The sequence below is a fragment of the Xiphophorus maculatus genome, chromosome 19 (assembly GCF_002775205.1).
Source record: "Xiphophorus maculatus strain JP 163 A chromosome 19, X_maculatus-5.0-male, whole genome shotgun sequence".
Taxonomy (NCBI): Eukaryota; Metazoa; Chordata; class Actinopteri; order Cyprinodontiformes; family Poeciliidae; genus Xiphophorus; species Xiphophorus maculatus.
Genome location: NC_036461.1, coordinates 20229178 through 20245746, shown reverse-complemented (window position 1 = coordinate 20245746; position 16569 = coordinate 20229178). Strand labels below are relative to the sequence as shown.

The following is a 16569-nucleotide window of genomic DNA, read 5'->3' as shown; positions in this document are numbered from 1 at the left end:
CTTTCCCCTCTGCTTCCTGTGCAGAGAATCGACTCTGCTTGTGTAAGTCCTGTCTCACCTGGAATCATTTCCCTCAGGCTGTCATTTCTCACTCCAGCATTTTCTGAATCCTTTCTTTCTTTCTTGTTTTTTTAATCCACAACCTCATACTCCATCATGAGATGCTCCACAGAGAATCCTCCTCACAGCTGCCAGCGTCACCGTTCACTCATTTTGATGCGACCCAACGCTCGCCCAGCCAAACTGCCCAGATCAACACAAGAAAGTTCATTGTTTGTCTCCGAAGACTAACTGGGCGGAAGATATCAAAAGACCCACTTTCTTCCTCTCACCCTCATTGCTCATATCAAAGCATGCATTCATGACTGGCTCTCCAACTGAACTAAGCCGACTGATGAATAAACCCGCTCTGATTACTGAGTTCCTTCGGTTCAGCCCGTCGGCTACATCCGGTTCATATCAACTGTTCTAGAGTTGTTGGCCTTTTTCCCCTGCGGTCATGTAGTAAACTAAGCTGTTTCATGGAACAAGTCTCCATCTCCGAGTTTCTGAGCATGTCTGTCTGTCTGTGTGTCTCTAGTCGTCTCAGGCCACCTGTCTGTCCGTCACCGAGGAGTTTATCTTCTGCGGTTGTTCTGATGGGACAGTGCGAGTCTTCAGTCCCGTCAACCTGCACTTCCTCTGCTCTCTGCCGCGCCCCCACTGCCTGGGCGCTGACATCGCCTCTGTAGTGGAAGCCAGGTAAACCCACCTAAAGCTGGAATCACTAATCAATTATTGAAATAATCGTCAACTGGTTTTAGTAACTGAATAATGGAAAGTCTCAGAGGTTTGTGAGAGAACATTGGAGAACATCAGCATCATGGAGACCAAAGAACCAGCAGCCGGTCAGGGAGAAAGTTCTGGAGAAGCTTAAAGCAGTTATGATCTTCAACAACATCCCAGAGCTCTGATCAATCAATCTGAACTTGGGGCTAAAACATGACAAGTTCCAGAAATCTGCAGTTTGTCAAAAGCAATGAAGGCAACACAACAAATAATACATAAAACTCAGTATAATAGACATAAAGTATTAGTTGTAACTGAAGAAAGTATGTAAAGGTTGTTTTTTTTCTGTAGTTCGGCTTTATAATCAGACTCATGGTCTGCTTTAGGTCTCATTCATACAGGTCATTCTGAGGTCAGTTGATCACTGGACATCAACCTATTTACTTCTGTTCTTCTCAACCTCCTCTCCCTCAGTCAGCTCTTCTCCTCCAGAGAAGACTCTCGTTACCCAGACACCGTAGCTGTGACCTTCGACCCTACCAATCGCTGGCTGTCCTGCGTCTACAATGATCACAGTCTTTATGTGTGGGACGTCCAGGAGCTCCGCAGGGCAGGGAAGCTCTACTCGGCCCTCTACCACTCATCCTGCGTGTGGGGCCTCGAGGTCGGTGTTCTGTTCTTCCTCACCTTGCTCTAATATCAGTCATAATAATAAGATGGAAACAGATGTGTCTTTTCCTTGTGACTTTTAGTCATGATTCTGGGAATGAACTTGTACTTTGTAATAACCCTATAATATGGCATGAAGGAATTGAAACAATGAGTGAGCAGGAAAAGAACAGGAAGCAACTGAAGAGTCCAGCAACGAATGAGGAGCTGAAATACTGGAGGGCTTGATTTCTGACAAGACGCAGGTGGTTGAATACAAACGAGGCACAGCTGGGAGAGAAGGCCAACAGATAGACTAAGGGAACATGAATCAAACATTTGGAAGCTAGACTAAAGAGTTACATTTGTATCAGTTCACACTCCATTATAAAATAGAGTGTGAACTGTAATGTACACCTAAAGTTTTTTTTCCAACCACCCAAAAGCCCTAAAAGAAGATAGAGAAGAGTTAAATTTTGTGGATTGCACCTCAGTCTGGTTGATGGCGGTAATGCACTGAGATTGTAAGCTGCTGATAAATTCTATAGGAGAAGATGAACAGCTTCACAAGTTTGGCCAAACATGTAAAAGTAGTTCAACTTAATTCAGTCAATGCATTTAGGAACAGCCAATGTCAAATAAATAATAAAGAAACTAACAAAAACAATAGGTTGACTGCTTTAGTCAAACATGTAAAAATAAACTGTAACAAACCTTCTTTCAAATGGTTCAGAAAAAGCAATTATGAATTCTAAATATAATGTAAAATACACAACACTGGTCAACAGCCAAAAAAATGTCAGGGGTTTTTCAACTGTTTAAAACTATTAGGGTCATTTTGATGAGCTGAATCCAAAACTTTTATTGGTTTTGCTCAATTAGATAAACTTTCTGAACTATGGAGCAACATGAGCATCAAAATGCAGGACTTGTTCTGACATCTGGATCAATGAGTGATGAGCAGGAGGAGAGATTCCATCAGGACAGAAAAGAGACGGAGAATTTTACACAACAAAGATGTTTTACTCTTAATAGTGTTAATTATTCAATTTATAGAAATCCAAGTTTGTAACATTTAATTAATGCACTCTGTTAGAAAACATTTTTTCTCCTAAAACCTTTATTGGATAAGAAATATGAACGGAAATGAACTGATAATGTCACAGAAATGTTATCAATTTAGTCACAAGATCAAATTTCTCTAAATCAAATTAGAACAAAAACCTGACCTGACTGAGAAAAATTGATGTCATTTTTGGATCCAGCAGTGCAAAATAGTCCTAATTCAGTTGAAAAAACATAGACAACTTCCCAAAAAAATTTTTTTGTAACACAGTGTAATAATTAGAATTAGATTGAATAGATCTGGCCTTGCAGGCTGGGAACATTGTCATGATATTCGATCTAGAACTTTTTTCAACAACTGGACCGATACAGATGGTAATATTGGATCAGTGCATTTCTAGTTGTGACAAGACTATAAAGTTGTGTGTCATCAGCATATGTATGTTGGAATATTTTGTAGTGCTCCATAGGTTGAGCTAGAGAATTCATGTGGATATTGAACAAAAATGGTCCTAGAATAGAGCCTTGAGGAGCCTCATGTGATCAGTGGGGTGTAACCCATCCTGCCTCTCTGACTCCTGCAGGTTTGCACAGAGGAAGGAGGAGCAGGTGAGGCGCAGCTCCCCCCCGGCTCCTTCTTATCCTGCTCCTCTGACAACACCATCCGACTGTGGAACACCAACAGACACAATGTCCTCCACAGGAACATCCTGAGCAACGTACGTCAGCACACACGCACACACACACACACACATGCCCTCACACACACACCCGTACAATCAGTCCTCCACAGTTTAACATCTGTCGTCTTCCCACATCAGGACCTGCAGAAGGTCCTTTATGTGGACAACAATATGAGCAGCCTCCTGGACATGGACAGCATCACGATAGCCGGTGCCAACTCAGAGAAGGGGGGGTCATCTGTGACGGAGGGACAGCAGATGGACCAGAACCGAGTGGGCATTAGGACTCTGAGAGTCAGTCCGAATGGAAAACACCTGGCCTCTGGAGATCGCATTGGAGTCCTGAGGTAAGCACATAGTAAAAGATTTCCCAAGCTGTTATGGCTTTGTATATGTCTGTATTGATGTATGTGTGTGTCTGGACATGTGTGTGTTTCCTAGGATCCATGATCTGGAAAGCATGGAGGAGATCTTGAATGTTCAAGCTCACGACTCAGAGATTCTCTGCCTGGAGTTCTCTAAACCAGACACTGGTGAGAGTCAGAAGTCACACACTGCGATGAAATCTTTTCAACATTTAGTCACATACAGCCAACTCCAGGGTGTGTTTGATTTGATTTATATGACACATCAACACAAAGTAGTGCTTCATTTTGAAGTGGAAGCAAAATGTTAATTGGTTTTCAAGCTGATTTGCAAATATCATGTTGAGCTCCTGGAGCTCCTTGAACATAAAGACTGTGAAGCACATTCATGCAGTCAGAGTTGCAGCTTTGCTCCATTGTTGCTGCATTAGCAGATGCACAAACCTGATGCAGCTACTCAGTATGGCAGCTTTTCAATATTTGAACGCAGGATAATGATTACTGTAGAAAATGCAAATATTGAAATTAACGATCCAAAGAATCAGAAATGTGAACTCAATAAAACAACAGCAGACGTGAAATTTGATAACCTCGAATTAACATCAAAGAATCTCAACACTAAGTTCTGCTAAAATCTGGTACTAAAATCATTCCTACAGAAAAATGTGAAATCAGGAATAAGAGACGTTTCTTGACATACACATAAAAAAGGAATCATATTTATGTCATAAAATTGTATGTGTTTGATTGCATCTGTCGTCCTGTGTGTGTGGGTGGGCGTGGGTGGTGTGTGTGGGTGTGGGTGTGGGTGTTTATGTGTATGTTTATGTGTGTATCAGGGCTCCAGCTGTTAGCCACTGCCAGTCGGGACCGTCTGATCCACGTCCTGGATGCAGCCAGAGAGTACAGCCTGGTACAGACTCTGGATGAACACTCGTCCTCCATAACTGCCGTCAGATTTGCTGGTCAGTTGCTGGAAACTCTGGTTAGGCATGTTCTGCTGCGCACTGCCATTCAGCTGGCTTACAGAAGGCTGCTTTGCCTTTCTTGCGCAGAACATAGAGCAGTTCACCAGGATGGAAAGATTTTCAGATGTTAAGGAACAAAAAATGAACCTTTAGTTGCAGCTCGCTTCACAGCCGGTAGTCGTTAATCTAAAATCAGCTGGTTCTACATGTGTAACTTTAAAAAAAAAGAGTAGAATAGAAAACGAGTCATATTCTTCACCATAACAGGGTCCCTATAAAGCTTAGAAAAGCCTTGAATTTGTTGTTTTCCAGATCTGGATAATTATGGGAAAAAAAGATAAAAGTTCTTTTTTTCTTAGTTTCCTTGTTCCTGTCTTTTTTTTCTCTGTTTCTTTCCTTCTTTATTTCTTCATCCCTTTCTTTCTTTTTTATTTCTTAATTGGTCTATTCCTTTATTTCTTCCCTTCTTTCCTATCTTTCCTATAGAAAGATCTGAGATAAATTATTTAATTATAAAAGGGAAGGATGGAAGCTCTAGAATTTGTTCTAAAGCGGATCATACCATTAGAATCTGACCCTGGCCTGTCTGCCTGTGATCCCTGCTGTGGATTTTAACTTCTCTTCTTCATCATCTCACCAGCCAATGAGGGGAAGGTGTGGATGATCAGCTGTGGAGCTGATAAGAGTGTCTACTTTCGAACAGCTCAGCAGGTAGGAGCCGCATTACTTACCAGAAAAGAATCATGGGATGATGTTGGAAAATAAAAACCAGAAAAGGAAAACTGTTAATATTCTAAAATAAAAGAGTTCACCTCTTTTATTTACTGCCAGATCAGTGATAATCACATGGTTTTCCCTTTCCTTCTTTCTCAGATGGGAGAGGGTTTGGAGTTCACCCGGACGCATCACGTTGTTAGGAAGACCACTCTGTACGACATGGACGTGGAACCAACCAGGAAGTACGCAGCAGTGGGCTGTCAGGACCGCAAAATCAGGTAGATCCCTACGCTGCTATGTTTAGACCTCGGGGCCTAAAACTGTGACGTACATGTTGATGTTTCAGTCTTCACAGGGCAGACATGATGAGGAAAAACCTTCAGATAAGAAACATTTTTTAGTTTGTTTGTTGCACACAGTCATTTGAAAAAGGGAAGGAAAAGGTAACTTTGTTTTTGTTTTATTGAAGTTGCACTGGGATTTCAGTTGTACAATAGCACTACATAGTGACTCTTGATTAACCAGTGGCTACTAATAGTTGCCATAGTTCAACAGATTCTAGATATTTCAAAATAAATGCATAAAATTAGTGCATTAACACATAATTTTACTTTCTAAAAACCCATCATATGTTGTGAAAAAAAGCCTAAATTCCATCCATAAGCCCAAACCCATTTTTTCCAGCTCATGTTCAAAAAAGAAGCCTTGTTGTGGTAAAACCTTCTCAATCTGCCAACACTGCCATTCAGTGTTTTCTTTGACTGTGTTACAGCGCCACCGATTGGTCTGGCATACCTACTGCACCATTTTCTGGTGCAGTAGGTATGCAAGCCAGCGCTGCAACCTGGCTTGAGAAAACACATTTGTTCTTAATGGTTTACAAAAATATACTGTACTCGTCTCTGTGTGTTCAGGGCAGGTATGCAGGTATGTGAGCTGCTGCTGCTGCTGCTGCTGCTGATGATGATGATGATTTTTTTCTGCAGAATTTTTAATATCGGAAACGCCAAACAAAAGAAGGTGTATAAAGGTTCTCAGGGCGAAGATGGGACTGTTATTAAGGTAATCAGCTGCTGGTTGCCATGGTGATGTTTTAAAGGAATACTCGGTCATTCCCTTCTTCTTCTTCTTCTTCAGGTACAGATTGACCCATCAGGACTCTACATTGCTACTTCCTGTTCAGACAAGAATGTCTCCATCTTTGACTTCTTTTCTGGAGAATGTGTGGCCACCATGTTTGGTCACTCAGGTCAGTGGAATCATGTTGTTTCTATGTTACCTTTTTTAATACATGCCTGAATTCAGAGCCGTTTATTATGGTGAGTCTGGTTCCTGCTTGTGTTTCAGAGATTGTAACGGGGCTGAAGTTCAGCAGTGACTGCAGACACCTGATCACTGTATCAGGAGACAGGTACCTCTCATATTTATTACTATGAAAATATTTTATATTAAAATATTTACTATGAACTCTTTCTGAACTTTTTTCATATTTTGTCACTTAACCACAAACGTCAATGTAACAATTTTAGGACAGATCAACGCAAACTAGTGCAGAACTCTGAAGAGGAAAGAAAAATGTCACAGAGTGTTCAAAACTTTTCCCACATATAAAAATCTTAAAAGTATGGCGTATGTATCTATTTATTCCCCTGAGGCCCATAAATGAAATCTAGAGCTCGCCGAGGTGTCTGGTCCTTTACGTTCGCCATCAACACCTGCACTGATCCATTTGTGTTTGTTGATGCAGCTGTATCTTCGTGTGGCGCCTAAACCCAGAGTTGACCATCAGGATGAGGCAGCGGCTCGCTGACCTTCGACCTCCCAGCACTGTTCCTAACTCCCTCAGTGCATCTGAGCAGAAGGCTGCAAAGCCCAGGTAAGACAGGTTTTGCCTTCAACAGAAACTTTATTTAAAGAAAGTCGTCGATACAATTAAGATTTGATTTGCACGTGTTGAACATGTTGCGGTGTGCTGACGTGTTGTTGCGTGTTGTCTGTCTGAGCAGCGGGGCCACGCCCAGTCCTTGTGTGGTCAACCTGTCGTCTGATAGCGACACAGAGGAGGAGGAGGGAGGGATCACCACAGACGGCCCGGAGGAGGCTGCAGGTCAGACACTGCCGTTATCTTCATGTTAGACTTGTTATCAACACAACCTTTAACCTTAAAGTAGTCAAGTAATCTCATCTTTTTGTATTCATGTGTTTTTCTCTTTTAGAAGTATCTGATGAGATGCACAGCAGAGAGATCACGAATGTAAGTGATTTTTTTTTGTTGTCTAATATCCCATGTTTAGTTACGTCAAATATACAGAGAAACTGGTACCATTTTATGCAGAAAATGCCTAAACACAACTAAAACTGATCAAACAAATCATCTAAACATGACCAGTAAGTTCCCATCTCTGGTTTCATTCTGATCTTTCATTTCAATACATTTCCTTTTAAGAGCCGCTGCTTTCAAGATAATTTGCCAGCCTTCCTGCTGTGAGCAGTCATTAAGTATTTGTTAGGATCAGAGGTACCACCACAATAAACTGTTGTGAGAGAGTGTCTGTCGTTAAACATGAACAAAATGATGACTCAGTGGATATTTTAAACTGGTCAGGCAAAGTAATGGAATTGTTTATTTGTATAGCTTAACATATTTCTAATATTGCATAGAAAAGGCTTGGGTGGTTAAATGAAAAATCTGCAGAATGTAACAATCATATTTTTGAGTCGGTTGCCGGTCAGAACTGCTGAAAATTGGCACATTTTTCCAGCTGATTTTTTTTATCACATCTTCGCCTGTAATGACAACAACTTACAGCAGACTAGAAACTCTGTAAACACCACGTGCTCTGATTCATCAGGAGACGTCCGATGCTCCGCTCCCTCGCCGCCGCTGGTCAAGGAGGACAGCGGGTGCCGACGGTGCCCTGATGGTGAAATCCATGTTAGACCTGAGGCTGCTGGACTCATACTGCCTGGAAGGTCAGGAGGAGCAGGAGGAAGTAAGGCACACACCACATGGCTGAGGGCTTTGGGTTGCAAAGAAAGTCCCTACAATGTGACTCAATTGTTACATTTTTACACTTGATCCTGTCCAATCAGGAGAGGGCCTGGGCCTACGCCGACGACTCGATCAGGAGGCAGGATGTGGAGCCGATGATTCATCGGAACAGTGATGAGCTGCAGAGTACAGTTAGTCTTCTAGTCCCCTCTGTGAGGGTGAGAAGCTCTTGATTTTAGCCGAATCCAGTAATGCTTTACCTTGAGGATGTTGGTTTTAGTCATAAAAAAACAGCCAAAATCTAACAGCGTTTGGTGGAGGCAGTGTGATGATGTGGGACAGCATGTCCCTCACTGAAAACAAACAAGACTTGTTAACTTTGAGGCATTCTCAATCCAGAGAGATATGAGAATATGATTCTGCAGCCAGCAGCCATCCCATGTCTCCACTCTTAGGGACTAATCTTTATCATCCAGGATTTTTCACCACAGTCTAACTGCACAATTAAAGAATGAAGAGTACAACTTAATACCAGCACTGTGTCTAGCTTAACTTCTATAGTATGTGACATACAGGAAGTCCAAAGCCAGTTCAGGTTGTCATCCTTGAATAGAACATTTTTATGTTGTTAGATGGTCTGACAGTGGGATTGACACAAAATCCACATTCAGACTCCAAATTCAATCTGGTGTCCCAGATCACCACCTGCTGAAAGGACTAGTTGTTCTAAGTCACTAATGACTTTACTTTGGTGTTTTCCACTATACATTCTGTAAAATAAAAGCTAGCAGTGAAATGTGAGACAATAATGAGTCTATGTATTTTATCGGTGATGTTTTGTGTTTCTGTCTATTTAGGAAGATGATGAAATGAAGATCAATCAGAGGCCAGACTACTTTCTGCTGTCCCTTCAAAGCCTCGACAGAGAGGATCCAGTTCTCTTCCCTGACAAATGGGAGGATAGAATAAGCCTGGTGGGAAGGTAACACACTTCATGGTTTATACAGTATTCACACTCTTAAACATTTTTATTTTTGAACCAGTATCTGGTGGACAGTAACATATTCTAAAATAGCCAACAACGTCTTCATGCAACACAAGCACCTTTATATTGCTCCAGATTTACTGCATGCGTCTCCGCTACGCTCTGCTGCGCACTTCACCAGCATAGTACAGCTGTAACTGACCATCCACACTTAAAGCACGGACATCTGTGCTTCAAAAACTCCCATCAGACTTGTATATGTTTTTTTCCTCTTCATTTCATATGTTTTGACTAATGCAAGTAATCCTCCAAAGTGACATATAGTCTGGAAAATATGGTATTAGAAATAGAGCTGAAAAACACGTGCCACATATGTAATCATCATTTTCGAGCTAGATTCCATGATTGGTTGTCCTTGGATAGCCTTTTGGAAGTTTCATGAATAGTTTTAAAATGATAGCTGACAAACAAAGATTTTTGTTGAATAATTGTTTGTCACCAGCTTTAAGTTTGAAGGAGTTGGCGGTCACTCTTCATCATCAACAGAATGATTCACAGCATTTCCTAAAGTCCAGCACAGTTACTTTTCCACTCTGAGTACAGATCAGCTTCTAAACACCTCCATACAACCTGTCAGTGACTTCCAGGTGAAGGAGGCGTGTCCCTCTGCTCCACATGGCCGGGAGGACAAACCCAGTCCAGACAGCGGCTGCTCCCTCAGATTCAGCTCCGCCTTGTCCAGTCCGGAGAGACCAGCTGCAGACGGTATGGAAAGGCGTCATACGGTGATATCTGGCTGAGATAATTTGTCATCCCTTTGTGATTCTGTTTCCTTCCTTTTATCTCACCAGATACGGAGCGTACAGAACCTCTCAGTGTGGATGGGAACTCCTCAGAGCTGGAGATGGAGGAGGACGAGGACGAGGAAAGACAAGAGAGCCCAGAAGACGGGATGCCTCAGGCAGTCCCTCAGACTCCAGACCAGGAGGCTTTCCTGAAGGAGCACTTTGTTACACTGGCTGAGCTGTCTGCTTCAGGTACAGTATGACACTCTAGAACCAGGGCTGATCTCTAGATGTGTTTCCATTGACCTTAAATTTGTAAATACTGGAATTATTAAAATAAATGTACTTAATGGAAACACACCTATCTCGAAAAAGAAAACGTATATACAAGGTTTTTGGGATAGGATGAGTTGGTTTTTCAGCCATATCAAAATAGATTTTAAAAAATTGCAATGGAAACACTTTTTTTTGCATCACACGGGTCACGTGATCAACAACCAGATGTTACTACTGGCACAAATAACAAAGAAGGCGACAGGAGGTAGTGGGAGTATCATGGTGCTGCATGTTTTGTAATGACTTACTATGTAAACAAATTTATTCACGTGTGATTTTCATTCTTTTAATTGTTATTTAATGGAAACACTGCAAGTGCGAAATTGTATTTTTTCAACATTAGCAGAATGTCAACAAAGTTTTGCACATATTTGTAATGGAAACAGATAATATGATGTTAGAAACTGTTGAACACAGCGTTCCATGTCCTCCACATGAAACCTCTTGTTTTCCCATTGTTTCCTTTCACACATTGTTGACCTTCATCCTGCTGTTCCCCACAGTGCTTATGGTGCTGGAATCAATGATGAATTAAGATGTTCCTTTCAACAGTTGTACAACAATCGTGACTTCTGGGTCTCAGTAAGTCCTGTGAAATGTTTCTGTTACCAGGTGATCCAAACAGGACGTGTCACAGCTCCAGTGAGAGTCTCAGCATCTCCTCAAGGTTCCTCTCCCAGAACTTCTGTGGAAGGTAAAACATCTCCGATCATCATCACACGAGACTTACAGAGCCCTCTGAAAGTATTCACGCTGCTTAAACTGTCTAACCACCAACTTCATAAGACAGACAGTCAGACAGATTGCTGGACAGATAGAAACTTTATTAATTGTGAAGTAGAAGGAAAAGGATTCCTGGCTTTTAGATTCATTTAGAGTTCATTCACACCATCCCTTTTTAGTCCACTTTAATGGAACTTCAGTCCTTTTGCATAGAAAGTCTATTTCGTTTGGGGTGTGTGAAGGCGTAATCAAACTCTAATCCATCTACAAACTTTGGCCTCTGTTTGGTTGAAGTGAACTCTAGTGTGGTTTGAATGCAAATGTGAATCCCAGCGGATCAGAGACTGCTCCAAAAGCAGAAAGTGGACTACAGCACAAAACATTCTGGGTAAATATAACCAAAACAAGCTCATTAGTCCAGTGCAAGTGGGATAAATGGCTCATGGTCTTTTGTCAAAGACAAAAAAGTAATCATTCCAATAGCTAAAATCTGATGCCACTCCATTATTGTTTCCATCTTGAGGAGAAAGCTTTTTTGTTGTTACATTCCATGGTTCTTGGTTCAGCGCCTCCACAGACAAGAGGGGGAACGGGTTTTACAAAGGTTTTGGTTCATTTGACAGTGCAGTGAAAGTGAACCACACCAGTTAAAGATGTAACAAATGTTGCAATTTTGGTCTGCAATCAAACCTAGTCTACTGAACTACTGAAGAACAAACTTTCACAAGTTTTTTTTTGTGTGTGTGGTTTCGGGGATTGACGGTTTGACGGGACAACTCTCCCACTTCCCCGCTGTCTGACCGTGAAATTTGCTGCGCTCCCACTGAGCATTGTGCTAAAGCTATGGGAGCTTTGGCTGTGGCGCACCGTGTTAAAAAACACACTGCACCATCATCCTTCAACTACTTTGTGTTGTGATCTTCTGAATGGTTTGTGCCAGTGGCAACATCGGGTTGTTGATCATGTGACCCGTGTGATGCAAAAAAGTGTTTCTATTGCAATTTTTGCAATATCCTCCTCATCCAAGTGGCAAAGCATTTTTTCAAAAAAACTAAATGAAATTGGTGTGTTTTCATTAAGTGAATTCATTTTTGAAATGTCAAATTATGCAATTATATAGTTGACGGAAACGCAGCAACACACACACAAAAACACTGGTGGATTGCTGTATACTGAACCTTGTCTGTGCTCCTCAGTCGGACTGACTTTCCTCCCCCAATGTGGAGCTCCCATGGAGGGGTGGGAGAGGTGAAGGCCAGGCCCCTGGTCTCTGAAGTCCGGCCCCTGGTAGACGGGATCCAGAGCCGGACACAGGACAGCCAGGAGTCATCGGTCCAGCAGGAGACCTCAAAGACTCACCAGGACCAATCACAGCTTCCTCATGCACACAGTCAGAGTCCGCTCCAGGGGGACGGAGCAGGGACCACCAGCCTTACTAATCCCTCCACCAAGACTCCATCAGAGAAGGAGAAGGTCCAAAGCTCGGTCGAACCCAGAGGGAAGCAAGGCCTGGTGGTCCCTTCAGTTGCCTCCCACCTGACCTCGGGGCTAAAGAAGGCCCAGTCAGTCCACAGCCTGCTGATCAGCACAGGTAACCCTCATACCCCCACCAGCAGCAGCCCACCCTTATCCATGCCTCTACAGCTGATCCTCTGTTCTCTTGTTTCATCAGGAGACTCTCTGGACTCCCAGCTAAGCTCTGGTCTGTCCAGGGACGCCCCCCCTCAGCGTCCCACCACTCTTCCCTCGTCCCCTAGGAAGCCCCCACCCACAGCACAGTGGACTCTAAAGGTCAGCTCCAGCTCCCCCCGCTCGCCCCTGCAGGAGAGCGCCACGGCAACGCCGAGGAAGTCTTCCTCTCCCTCTCTGACATCATCGGCGCCTCGCTCCTACATGAGCCCCACTGCCAGCTCCATGGCTAAGATGTCCCGCTCCGTCTCCATTGGCGACAACCTCCACATCTCTGAGCCTGCTGAGGATGTTGCCGTGGCGTCCAGCTCAGCAGCATCTCAGCTCAAAGAGACAGCATCCTACCCGCCTCTCGTTGCCGTGGTGCATGCCAACGCCTCTCTGGCCACGCCCCAACATGCTGCCATTGCGCCTGTTGTCGCCTCTTCCTCTTCCTCATTGCCTCTGTCAGCGGGTAGCTATGGTAACCGAGCAAGCCCTTCTTCCCGGATCCTCCAGGCTCGCGTCCCAGGCAGCAGCCGGCCACTTCCGGACAAAATCTCCCTGGACTCCTTCTCTCCTTCGTCCAAGCCTGCTGGCTCCACCTCCTCAGAGCCTTCTCCCCTTGTGTCCGTCTGTCCTGTGGGTCTGCCCCGACAGGAGGACACTCTGACGCGTGCAGGTACCAGTGGAGACGCCATAGACGATCCAGGTTTGGCCTTCCTTCTCATCCTCTTTTTCTTCATCACTTCATCCTGTCATGTTTCTGGCTCCGCCCCTCCTCCTCTCCCTCTGCAACGGGTGAGATGTGTCTCCTGTTGGCCTTTTAGCTGTTTCCCTTTTTTCCTTTCTTCTCTGCTGCCTCCCTCCACTTGTATGAGAGTGTATTTCTGTGAACAACATGCAGTCACATGAAAAAATTAGGACACCCTATCACAGCCTGTGTGTTTTCTGACATACTTAGGCATAAATATCTTGTTTAGACCTCAGACATTTACCTTAATATCTGGAGTATCAAGCACACCCAGTAACTGCAGCATTTGCCCTACCATCGAAAAAGAAGATTTCTAAATGTATGTACTGAAGGTGTTCGCAGTTAATATTGTAGACTTTATTAGACCATTTAAGTTCCGCAGGATAAAGTTATGAACTGTTTCCATTGCTACGTGGTAGCTCTCCACTGGGTTTATAACTGACGCATTGAACTCATTTTCTCCCACAAATTAATAAAATTGGACATGATTTTTTCCTCTGACTGTAGTTGCTGCTGTGCTGTGTGTTTACTGTCTGTCCATACAGTGAAGGTGGAAGTGGGCTAACCTGTTGCTGCTCCTCTTACAGATCAGCCGGTCAGCATGGAGACATGCAAGGCTCTGACCAGTGAACTGCAGAGATGCTTTAAGAGAGCAACACATCTGTACAGGAAGGTGATGATCATATGTTGCTCAGACTGTCTGCTTTCCTCTGCTAATCCTGCTGCTGCTCATTGTTAAGTTACATTAGTTTGTCATCTTAATTCCCTCTACCAAAGCACATCTGCAGCCTTCCTGTTATCTGCTGAAAGTCTCTCAAGCACAGTTTGATTTTAAAAAGGTCTTATTGCTCACACTTCTTCTCGAAAAATGATAAAACAACTTTGCCATGTGGCATTCAGCCTTCTTATTATGAACTAAAAGTTTTGCTTTCTATTCCCAAGAGTGAATCACAGCTGTTTGTTGACATGGTGTAGAAAATAGAGTTTGGCGGTTTACAGAAAATAGCTAAATTGAAGTCTTCTTTTAAAAACAATAATATTGTGCATCAGGAAGAGTGTTGTGAATGTGACCCTTTCTTGCTTTTTACATTGTGTATCTTTAAGTCATCAGCAGGGTCGATCAAGCTGAAAATCTCCTGATTTAAGTCACCTGCTCTTCTGATTTTTTTCTGGGCTTGCATCAATAAATCAGCCCTAATATCCTTCATTTTAGATCGGTGATCAGCCGATACGTACATGTGAAGCCGATCTTATCTACATCAGCAGAGGAGTAAAATATCAGCCACTGTCCTCAGCCACTGACAGGTTTGACTGACAGACCGGCCCATCAGGTTGTTGCTGCCAACTCAGCAACTTTCTTGCTACATTTAGTGACATTCAGATAAAAACCAAATCACTATCGGCCAAAATTGTAATCAGCAGGTCAGGCTTTTTAAAGTCTGTAATCAGAAGACTGCTGTTGGTGAACCTATTAACTTTTTTCACTTATAACATGAAAAAATATCTTATTATAAGTGAAATAATCTGCCAGTGGAACTAGTAGTTTTCTTTAATCAATTTTACAGAGTTATTGACTTAAAACAAGCTTCTACATCTTGCTGAAAAGTTACTTGTAATTTTGCTTTGTCTTATTTCAAGGGAACTAAGATATTTGCAGTAGAAACTAGACCATAAATACGTGCTAAGGCTTTGTGTTTTTACAGTGTTCAATACGGTAACGTGTAGATTGTTGTTGTTCCAGGTAAGCGGCTCCTCATCAGATGACTCCTCCCCCAGCCAGTGTCAGATGTCTCTCCTCCTATCAGAGGCCTTCCAGGCCATGAGGGCGGAGCTGGACTCTCTCCCTCTGGGCTCACCCAGCATGCAGGCACTGGAGGGGGGCCTGGGGGGGGTGGGGGAGGTGAAGACGGCGGCTCTACTTGAGGAGTACTCACTGCTCCTCCTACAGGCCGTCAACAGGAAGATCAACACCTCCACATGAGCTGCTTCCACTTCAAACATTAAACTCAAACTTCTTTTCTCTCCCTACTTTTGAATATCTTACTCTCTTTTTTTTATTCTTCCTAGTCTGACACTGTTCAGTGAACCTTACAGCTGCAGCCTCACTCAGCACTTCACCTCCTCATTCATCCTGCGCTCTTTTTTTCCCTGAACATTCAGCGTGTTTTTGTCACACTGAAAGCACACCGGGGGCCAACGTGGGGCTCAGTTTTTGCACTTGTTTACACGTCGACCAGAGGAGATGGGACCTGAAGGACTCTCTCTTTGTGAATGACAACTCTACCTCCTGATCTCCAGCTGCCCCCAGAAACAGTGTCAAGCTATCTTTTGGACGCATTTTTAGATTGTTGTTTTTGTTTTATTACCAGGACCTTTAAAGTCTGTCTGAAGCTCTTGCAGACGATTGCTTGCTGTAAAGTAGGAGGAAGTGAACACCAGCGATCAAAGAGCAATACTTTGTCCAGACTTGATTGATGTAAATGTTCCTGCATCTGCATGATTCCTGAAGCGATCAAATAACACTTTGTATTTATTGGTGAGCTGTTACACTACTGACTCCGGCCCAATGAGACCGGGGTGTTTTTAGAAGTCTTAAGGTGGAAGTCCTGATCTGAGCCTTAATGCACCTTTGTTCACCTTTTATGGCAAACGCTACGGGGCTTTTTTCGGGTCAGAGCTGGGGAACTCTGTTCACAGTCACGTCAGAGTTATGTTTCCTGATGTCTTTTGTCACGTTTAATAAAAGTTTCACATTTTACTCATGTCTTCTCTTTCTTTCTATTTTTTTTAACTCTAAGCTCTTTACTTTGACTGGGCCACAACCCAAACACACAGTGCCATCAGAAATCGGGATTGCTCACTTTTTTCACGTTGTTAGATTGCAGACTCATTCTTTCAAACAAACACAAAATACCAGCTCTACATGTTAAAGTCAAAGCACATCTTCAGAAATGTATAAAACTGGTAAATGGAGTTATCTCATTGATTTCCTATTTTTAGAACATGAAACCAGTTAAAATATTAAGACAACACCCATCCATCTATTTTCTGTACAACCTTGTCCCTAGTGGGGTCAGGAGGGGCGCTGGTGTCTCCAGCGAACATTTCAGGC

At 43.1% G+C, this 16569-nt stretch overlaps 1 protein-coding gene across 2 annotated transcripts in view; it reads left to right on the top strand.

The window, feature by feature from the left end:
* mapkbp1 (mitogen-activated protein kinase binding protein 1) overlaps positions 1 to 16215 on the top strand; it is a 38830-nt gene extending 22615 nt beyond the window's left edge. Inside the window, exons 8-32 of one of the 2 annotated variants that reach the window (XM_014473712.2) lie at positions 25 to 42; positions 581 to 741; positions 1243 to 1432; positions 3066 to 3200; positions 3303 to 3511; positions 3606 to 3697; positions 4369 to 4494; positions 5138 to 5208; positions 5371 to 5492; positions 6201 to 6276; positions 6352 to 6463; positions 6562 to 6625; positions 6962 to 7090; positions 7221 to 7321; positions 7431 to 7468; positions 8067 to 8207; positions 8308 to 8424; positions 9064 to 9188; positions 9829 to 9956; positions 10043 to 10228; positions 10925 to 11006; positions 12232 to 12626; positions 12708 to 13415; positions 14045 to 14130; positions 15199 to 16215. In XM_014473712.2, coding sequence (XP_014329198.1) covers positions 25 to 42; positions 581 to 741; positions 1243 to 1432; positions 3066 to 3200; positions 3303 to 3511; positions 3606 to 3697; positions 4369 to 4494; positions 5138 to 5208; positions 5371 to 5492; positions 6201 to 6276; positions 6352 to 6463; positions 6562 to 6625; positions 6962 to 7090; positions 7221 to 7321; positions 7431 to 7468; positions 8067 to 8207; positions 8308 to 8424; positions 9064 to 9188; positions 9829 to 9956; positions 10043 to 10228; positions 10925 to 11006; positions 12232 to 12626; positions 12708 to 13415; positions 14045 to 14130; positions 15199 to 15438 — 3852 coding nt within the window. In that variant the 3' untranslated portion in view covers positions 15439 to 16215. The remainder of the gene's footprint in view (positions 1 to 24; positions 43 to 580; positions 742 to 1242; positions 1433 to 3065; positions 3201 to 3302; positions 3512 to 3605; positions 3698 to 4368; positions 4495 to 5137; positions 5209 to 5370; positions 5493 to 6200; positions 6277 to 6351; positions 6464 to 6561; positions 6626 to 6961; positions 7091 to 7220; positions 7322 to 7430; positions 7469 to 8066; positions 8208 to 8307; positions 8425 to 9063; positions 9189 to 9828; positions 9957 to 10042; positions 10229 to 10924; positions 11007 to 12231; positions 12627 to 12707; positions 13416 to 14044; positions 14131 to 15198) is intronic. The other variant, XM_023352906.1, reaches the window with a different exon arrangement.
* Positions 16216 to 16569: the final 354 nt, after the last annotated feature.